The sequence below is a fragment of the Odontesthes bonariensis genome, chromosome 18, assembly GCF_027942865.1.
Source record: "Odontesthes bonariensis isolate fOdoBon6 chromosome 18, fOdoBon6.hap1, whole genome shotgun sequence".
In the NCBI taxonomy this organism is placed as follows: Eukaryota; Metazoa; Chordata; class Actinopteri; order Atheriniformes; family Atherinopsidae; genus Odontesthes; species Odontesthes bonariensis.
The window spans coordinates 25,313,206-25,322,665 of NC_134523.1; the positions used below are offsets into that span (position 1 = coordinate 25,313,206).

The following is a 9,460-nucleotide window of genomic DNA, read 5'->3' on the forward strand; positions in this document are numbered from 1 at the left end:
GTAGCTGAACAAGCCATCAGAGCCACCCACGGCCACAGAGACGGCGCCTCTGAGCCCAGGAGAGGTTTACTATGAGCCAACGGGGGCAGAGCCTGTCACAGTAACTACCACACGCACACGCACGTACACACAGACACACACGTGCACACACACACACAAACGTGCACACACACACACACACAATGGTGACACATTCAGCCACTGTGGGCTGCACATATGTTCGATCAAATGTTGTTAATATTAAGCTGTCTGTGAAAGCTAAAACTGAGTAAAACTGTATTATCTTATAATTAAACGACTTTCTGCATTATTCCTGGTATGTTAATGACTTTTGGGAATAACCTTTCCTCGATAGAGATATGAAATACGGTCAATATACTTTTCCTTAGATTACATTCGTCCATCTTTTGACAGACAACACGAACGGCCAATGGCAACGAGAGTTGAGCCGCGCTGAACCAATCACGTGGCTGGAATAGAGCCATGCTAGCAGCTAGCCGTGGCGTGTTTGTTTGTGCTGCTGCAGCCGTATAAAGACAGAAAATGAGTGCTCCCTCTGAAGAAACGACGGAAGACGTAGCCCAAGGCGTAAGGGATGACACTCAGTGGGGTCACATGGCACTGAAAGGATCAGATTATTGGCTAAATTACAATAAGACTGAGACTGTGTTGCTCCTTATTTGAGCAAGAGTAATTCTCCTTGGATATATGGCGGTGAATGAATGGGATCAGAGGCACAAAGCGTTTCATAACCCCAGTATGATAGGTGGTGCTGTACCCATTCCAGCTGTTGCTAATAGAGCCACTTCCTGTTGACCTCTTCACCACCAACAACAACAACAAACTCAGGCATCGGAGAAAGATGGAGAACGCAGAGCAAGATGAAGCTACGTCCCTCTACATTTGGTCGATGCCCAACGGAGCATTCTCCATCGCGTTGTTTGTTTCTTTCTGACGGCGACAACAACAGTAATATCGTCTCCTTTGACTTCCGGGTCACGACCCCGGGAAAAAAATTCTGGAGCATGCCCAGAACGCAAAGTCTAATTCACCACGAGCTTCAGCGTCTACAAGCAGGTTTAGAGTGACTTTCAACCGAGATATCTCGGGGTCTTTATCCGATCCGATCCAACTTAATAACTCAGTCTTATTGTAATTTAGCCTTTAATCCGATCCTTTCAGTGCCATGTGACCCCACTGATTGTTGATAAGAAGGGCCCGAAAAGTTCGGTGGTGTGGAGGTATTTTGGGTTTTTTGAAGGCCGACACCAAACAGAGTAGCGTGCACTGCTAATTATGTCGAGCACATGTTACGACAAAGACGGGGAACACCGCTGATCTGTTCCATCACCTGAAGCAGCGCCACCTGTCTGAGCACGGAGAATGCTAACTGTTACCAACACAGCCCGGAACAAGTGCTAATCTTCCCCTGATAACAGCGCCTGTGTAGCAGCAGCAGCAGAAGACCACAGAGTCTGCTTTATCCAGTGCCGTGTGACACAAAGTCTGAGAGACACCGTGATGTTACAGATGCAGATTATTGTGTTGCTAAAGACATGTTGCCAATAAGCAGAGTGGAGAATAAGGGGTTCAAGTTATGGACCCGATATATATCGATATTGACTGATATAAAGAAAATATATCGTGATCTAACTTTTTCCATATCGCCCAGCCCTAATTTCTGATTTAAAGAAATTCTCCGTTCAACATGTCACCTCATTTACATTCATTACTGAATGCACACGGCGTTCAGACGCCTTCACTCTCTGTTTGATACATTTAAAACCAGGGCATTTGGATTTGTGGCCATTAATATAACGTGTTTACCTGTAATGAGTAAATTACAACCTGCAGGTGAACAACTCCAGTGACATAAAGTGTGGGAACATGCATCTAGAACTAGGTTTTTGAGAAGAAGAATCAAGTGAAGAAAGCAAAGCAACTACGTAAATAAGAGGAAAGAAAACAGACATCAGGGTATAAATAATAGAAATAATACCGAGTAAAAGGTGCAAACAGTACTGATGTGACTGAAGTCTTTGGCGACAGGACAGGTGATTTCACAGAGGTGGTCTCTAATTATCTTTGAGGTCCTGCTCTGACATCTGGACAGGTAGATGTCCCCAGCTGTGCACAGCTGTACATCAGCATACAGCTGTTATTATGCCAGTGAAACACCACAAAGCTCCATGGACCGGTTTATTAAATTCATTTTGATTCAATTCAGTTTTATTTATAAAGCAACCATCACAAATAATTATAATAATAATAATAATAATAACATCAAGATTACCAGAATGATACAGTTCTGTTACAGTTTATGTTAATACAGATGAATTCTCTCCAAAAACTGCTCTTATTTACATATTTTTCAGCTAAACGATTCACTTAAAGCGTTTCCCGACTGTAGCTCTGCTCTAATAAAATCCTGATTTTATAACCTCATCTGACAGAATCATCGTTAAAGGAGCTTAAAGACGGCGTCTGTGCAGTGACTTCAGCTGAACTTACCTGTACCGTGATCTCTCCCACAGAGGAAATTAGAGGCAGCAGGACGTCTCAAATGTATTTTTTACCCAGTCTTTTACGCATCTGCAGCGTTTACAGAACAAAGAAAAGATTTCAGTCCTTTACATCCCTAAAAGGTTGTCTCCAGTAAAGTAAAGCAGCACCAATATCTACTTTTGTGTTGGAACAATAGTTGTGATTCTGAGCTAAAATACATCTTTAAATGCCTTAAAAATACCACATGAGATAGCACATTTCAAAAGGGGATACAAGTGTTGGGGAAGACGATACTTAGATAAATTCAATTCAATTAATTTTTATTTATATAACGCCAAATACAACAAATGTAATCTCAAGGCACTTAAATAATAAAGTCCAATTCAAGCGAATTGGAATTCAATTCATTGTAACCATAATTATTTATAAAATAATCCAATTAATTCATACAGAGCCAATTCAAAAACTATTTCCTAGCTAAGGAAACCAACAGATTGCCCCGAAACTTGTCTTATCTCCCGTCCTGAGCGTGCGACTGTGGAAAGGAACGACTCAGAATTGATTGTGTTGTTCAGAAATAAATTTGTAGTTCATTTATATGTATTAAATAATAGAATAATCAATACAAATTGACACAGAGTAATTCCATAAATTAATTATTTTTTTTAAAGAAAAAAAGAAAAACGAACATTTACATTTCCCCCTGGAGCCAAGGTGTGGCAGCTGCCATACCCAATTGACGCCCATGTTCTGACCCTTTTCACAGGTAATGAAAGGAATAAGGAGTCACCTGACAACACACAAAGAACCACATCAAAGAATCTGAATAGTTTAGGGTATTACAGGTTAAAAAAGTGGCACCTTTATCTGCTCGAAATTAAACCAAAACCACAACAAAATGTCAGTCTTGCCCGTTTTCTCCAGAAAGCATCAGATAATAAACATGGCTGTGTTCCACTTTGCAGAACCTGGATGATGAGAGCACCGGAGCCCTGAACGGTGGAGCCCCTCCAGTCCTGGAGAACTCAGCCAAAGAAGCCGCCGATGGTCACTACGGCAATGATTTGGAGTCATCCAATCACGAGCCACCAGCTGCCAACATTACTCGCGGCGAGAGCTTTGTGTCCCCTGCCATGTACGTGTAGCCATAGCAACCAGAGCGCCACATCACAAGCACATGAGCAGGTTCCAGGTCACCTAATTTAGCATGACAAGCACACCTGTTTCCGCCTTTTACTGCAACTTTTAAGTTTTAACCTCCTGATGGATGTTTTTATCAGGCTCATAGTGGGTGTTATGGTTTAAACAGTTACATTTATAGCTTGTGACGTGGGACTACTGAGGCACAGGTTAGCTTACGACAATAACAGGTGTTTATTTTTCCTCCTTGGTAAAAATTGGCTGTGATAACACTGCGATTTCCACAGATTTTAAAGAAATTTAGGACACATACAGCACTTAGCCATTGAAATCATATGTGTATTGCATAAGATGAGGCGGGCTTTTACAATGTGTGAATTATACAGTCCGGAGGTGTTGCAATGTAGGTAAACTGGAATGCTGATTAATGGCAAATTGGTACTCAGAGCTCTGTCTTCGTGATGCTTTCGGATAAACATGTCCACCAAAAACAGCTTTTTGGGGAGTTTTGGTATGAAATATATGCAACATTTTGTACCATGAACATTCAAACATCTCAAAATTAATATTAGTATACGTGAACTGTTTGAAATTTGAACCTTTTCTGTCTCTCAAAGTTATAAAGTACTTCTCTTGCCCCTTTTTTAGTTGAGTTACTTATAAAAAGCTGAATTCTGTGGAGGTTCAAAGCCTGATCGGGGCGCTCCAGGCATCTTAAATGAATCCCTCAAGATACTTCTATTAAAAATATTTCACTTATCAGCTCTTACAATAACAGTAATATACTGTTGAACAAAGAAGCAGTCCTTAGTGACTCCCATCTGTTCCTGAACCAAAGCAGCTTTCAGACTGACTGACAGGTGGCTCGTTAGCACTAACGAAGGGGACATGACATGATTTCACACTCTGTAACCTGGCAATATCCCATCAGTGAGATTCTCTGATTCACATTGGGGGTTTTTAATTGCAAGAGCTGGTAAGTCGTTGTATTACGAAGGTGAAAATGAGCTCACACACACCACAGATTTCTGGAAAAAATACACGTGCACTCACCCTAACACAAGTTTCTGTGTCGAGTCTTTGATAAAAACCACGAAGACGACTCGAATAAAGTTAAAGAATGTACTGTACATCACAGCGTGTGAATGTTCGGCATATATTAGAGGATTACTGCCATTAAAACCTCTTAAAAACAATTCTACACTCTGATATATGCAGAACACTTTGCACTTGTAAAATTATTAACTGGTTGTCTGCTTGGGGGGGTAAAAAAAGAAACTTAAAGAATATGAGCACCCCGACCCACCCGTGACAAAAAAATTGATTCACACAGATGTCAAATGGTACCAAATGATTCACAATGTAAATAGTATTGATAATATTGAAAAACAATATATTGTTGGTGAAATGTGTATCCATGAAAATAAACAAGTGTCGGTGTTATCAGTGCCTCTGTGCGGGGGGATGGAAGTAAAAAACAAAGTGTAAATGAATATTTTATGGAGTGAAAATCCTGTCAAAACCTCTTTAATTGCAAAAAAATATTCTTCAAGTACGAAACTAAAATCTTTGAAGTACAAAACACCTGCTCGGAAGCAGGAACCCTATATTGTCCGAGTGATAGCGGCCTTTAATGGAGGGGGGGGGTCGTCCTGGCGGCCTTAGATTTAGTCAACAGCGCCACCTGTTGTTGTGGAGTGCGAATTACAGGCATTTGTGCAGAGATCAGTTTGCCTTTTATTACGGATCATGGATGTATTATATTAACTAGATACCGGACTGCAAAATTGATTTTAATGGAGTTGCTCGCCTGGCGCATACGTCCGAAAAAGTTTCTGACTTCCGGGTTTACTTACGCGTTTTGCGGCCCATAGAACATGCGCAGTAGAGTAACCCCCATGATGCTTTGATGCTCATACCGCTGTCACGTGCCAAAAGCCACATGACGGCGGTAAGAGCGTGCCAAAAGTCACATGACGGCGGTAAGAGCGTGCCAAAAGTCACATGACGGCGGTAAGAGCGTGCCAAAAGTCACGTGACTTTTTTTCAGTTGCAGGATTGTTTTGTACTTGAAACATTTTAGTTTCGTACATGAAGGATATTTCTTTTTGCAGTTGAAGAGGCTTTGGCAGGATTCTCAGTCCACACTATTTTGCTTTTCTCGAGTACATCAAAGTTGTCACTAAATACTAAAATGTTTTGAGTATATAAAAAAAATTAGCTGGTGTGGATGTTCCTCCTTGTTCATATTGCTCTGCATGGCATGATCAGTGGCTTGTTGAAACACTTTCCCAAGGCTGAAGAATCTTCATTTGTGAGTAATGTAAAAGAGAGCGTTTTTTTTATTTTAAATCCCGTTTCAGTGCATCTGCCACAAGCTCCAGTCTAATTTAAGTTTAGAGCTTATTTTCTTTATGTGTGACAGCTCTCCAGGCCGCCTGTTTTTTGTCTTTAGCGCTAATCCAAAACCGCAGTCAGCATGAAATTGTCGTCTCTCTCGAGTCCAACACACAGAAATGCAATCTTTTCTCTCGCCATGCTTTATTTTGAGCTCTTACTTGAGACCTTAAACCACACACACTGTATCATCCTGAGTTATCGTGCTGACTGCCAAGCAGCAGGCCGGCGCTGAAACCGCGCGCTAACGCGCACAAACTGTGGATAAACGGCAGATTTGTTGGTCAACCGTCGTAAAACAGATCAATTTCATTCTTTCTATCTCCGCGCTTGGCACCAAATGTAATTTCTTGCTATCTTTTTTCTAATATATGGAAATCCTGTTCGTATTTGCAGTTTTTTTTTCCCAACTTGGTTTCACAGCAAAGCTTGAAAAACACTCTGTGATGATGAACAAAAGTCGTGCGTTTCTGTAGGTCTTGTGCTTCATGCGTCAACCTGAACTTCAACATTATTTTGTTTTAATATCCTTATGTCTTAACCAAGTCTGATGTGTAAAATTACTTTAAAGCATCGGTACTCAGACTGAGCTCCAATGTGTAGCTCCAACATCAAACCCTCTGACCTCCAAATGTGGATGTTTTTGCCTCCTAAATGTGATGCATTGGTCATTCTGTGTCTGTTTCATTAAACGCTGCCACTCTGTCTCACTTCATGTAGTCGTTTTAACATTAACACACAGTGAAAACATGACTTTTTGTTGTGAGACTTGGTTGGTTTTTCTCATATGTGCATCATCAGGTCAGCCATTGAACACCAACTATGTTATCGGTCACCCTTAAAGGGATAGTTCGCTTCTTTTGACATAAAGCTGTATGACATCCAATACTAGCAATATCGTGCATCAACATTGACTTACCCCCTACCTACCTCGGTCTGCACTTCGGTCTGCACGGTCTACACAGCAGGCAGTGATACGAAGGGAGAGAAAATAGAGCCAAGTGATTGTGAGGTCTGACTTTTTCTGGAGGGAAGATTTTGTGATGCAAATGTATTACTCTTTTGAACGCATATTGTTTTGAGAAGCAAAACGCTTTATTTTTTAAACCCCAGCCAACTAGCCGGACTACCTTCATCAACACCAAAACGAGGCTGGAACTCGGCTCACAGGACGCAGCAGGGGGTAAGAAAATGTTCATAAATGATGTTGGTAATATGGGATGTCATACAGCTTCACGTCAAAAGAGGCGAACTATCCCTTTAACACACAGTGAAAACATGACTTTTTGTTGTGACACTTGGTTGTTTTTCTCATATATGCATCATCAGGTCAGCCATTGAACACCAACTATGTTATTGGTCACCCTTAAAGGGATAGTTCGCCTCTTTTGACGTAAAGCTGTATGACATCCCATACAAGCAATATCGTTTATGAATATTGACTTACCCCCTACTGCTGTTTACTGCTCGGTCTGACTTTTTCCTGGGCAACGATTTTGTGATGCAAATGTGTTACTATTTTGAACGCATATTGTTTTGAGAAGCAAAACGCTTTATTTTTTAAACCCCAGCCAACTAGCCGGACTACCTTCATCAACACCAAAACGAGGCTGGAACTCGGCTCACAGGACGCAGCAGGGGGTAAGAAAATGTTCATAAACGATGTTGCTGATATGGGATGTCATACAGCTTCATGTCAAAAGAGGCGAACTATCCCTTTAAGAGAGGAATTAAGACAAAATAGTGTAATTTACCTTTAATTTTTTGCAGCACAATAGATTGATTGGTTGTCTTTTAAAGTATATATTTGATCTGCAGGGTCAATGCAGGATGAGAAGGGACGGTAGCTGATGGCATAAAGGGAATATCTGCATGCTCAGATGAGGCGGGGGGGGGGATCCATAATTTTCCACATTAGCAGTTTAGCTTTTCTACTCGCTTCTATGTTGCAGTGTCAGACAATCACATTTGACGTTTTTTATAGACCTGCCTGGGAACAAATACCGTCATCAAGAAGAACGTAATGTGATGGTTGTTCCTTTCGTCTCTACATTAACTTCGCAGTACGAATGAATCTTTGTTTTTTTTTCTCGTGGATCGACATGTTTTTAACGTGTCTGCTAGCGGGCTGCTTTCAATAGATTGAGGAAAAGGAAAATGACAATCATCAGGACGCGTTATATCAGATACCAATGACTCCACGAGCATTCAGTTATGAGTTTTGTTCTCATTGGGGGGATCGTTCTGTTTTACCCAGAGCCTCGTGTTCAGCACACTCGCATCATTTAGGGCCGACTTGGATAGTGTTTTAACGTCTCCGGGGGAAAGAGATGAGGCCGATGCAAAGAAATGTGATCTGTGTTCGCACGTCGGCTCCAGATGTGGAGGATGTGCTGTAGTTTCACGTGGATCGGTTTATAGATAAAGGCTCTGGGGTGATTCACAACGTTGTGTTTTGGCCAAAGGTGCGTCGCTCCGTCACAAGCTCGATGCCAGAAACTCGAGCTGTGTTCGTCCAGTCTGAGTCCTCTCCCTCATTTACCCTCCTCTTCACTTGTTTTCTCCCTCCCATCTCTCTCTTGGTTACTCATTGTCAGCACAGCTTTTCATCACAGAGCCAGACGTGCCTTCTGTGTTATTTTTAGCTTTTCAATTCTTACATTTCTTCTGTGACAGTGGAACAGATGATGAAAAGGAGAAATACACAAAACACGGGATGTATATGACACTGACAATGGGAATGCTTTAAAAAAAAAAAAACATACACTGGAGATATAACCATACTTTTGTTTTCATTTATTTTGTGTATCACGGTTATCATTTTGAATGCTTTTTGGGAATTCTATTGTACATGTTTTACAATTCACTGTCTTGTCAAATAAAATATTAACCAAAAACACACAAGTTTATGGTCATTACCTCTGTTTAACCAGGAACAATGGTTAAAATACAGTGCAAAGGCCTAATATATCCAAATATTAGGATTAATATTGTAATCAGTAGGGATGCAGCGATACCACTTTTTTTCAAACCGATACGATACTGATACTTGGATCTGAGTACTTGCCGATACTTCTACCACAAAAAAAAATGCAATGAATTGGAAGACAGGTTTCGGAAATGTGGCGGACGGGGCATCCAGACTACGGAGAGTCAAGTACAGGTGGGAACCAGGAAACCAAGACGTAGGAGCAATGGGTCGAGACTGGCAGAAGCACTTTGTAGACTGGAGCAGGGGTGGTGGCAAGAGCAAACCAGGCTCCGCCCACCTAAGACTCTGCTATGCATCATTAATTTGTGACACCTTCCCGTTACCATGGGTAACGCTTTTTCAATCAGTTTACAATCTTTGTTGTTTGACTTTTTGTAAAATATACTCGACATATTTCGGTTCATCGAGTTGTTCAGATGCAAATTG

At 41.2% G+C, this 9,460-nt stretch overlaps 1 protein-coding gene across 1 annotated transcript in view; it reads left to right on the forward strand.

Annotated features, from left to right (window-relative positions):
* The window catches only part of pvrl2l (PVR cell adhesion molecule related 2 like), a 516,877-nt gene extending 507,939 nt beyond the window's left edge, over nt 1-8,938 (forward strand). The window contains exons 9-10 of the mRNA XM_075450507.1: nt 5-100; nt 3,471-8,938. Coding sequence (XP_075306622.1) covers nt 5-100; nt 3,471-3,650 — 276 coding nt within the window. The 3' untranslated portion in view covers nt 3,651-8,938. The remainder of the gene's footprint in view (nt 1-4; nt 101-3,470) is intronic.
* Nucleotides 8,939-9,460: the final 522 nt, after the last annotated feature.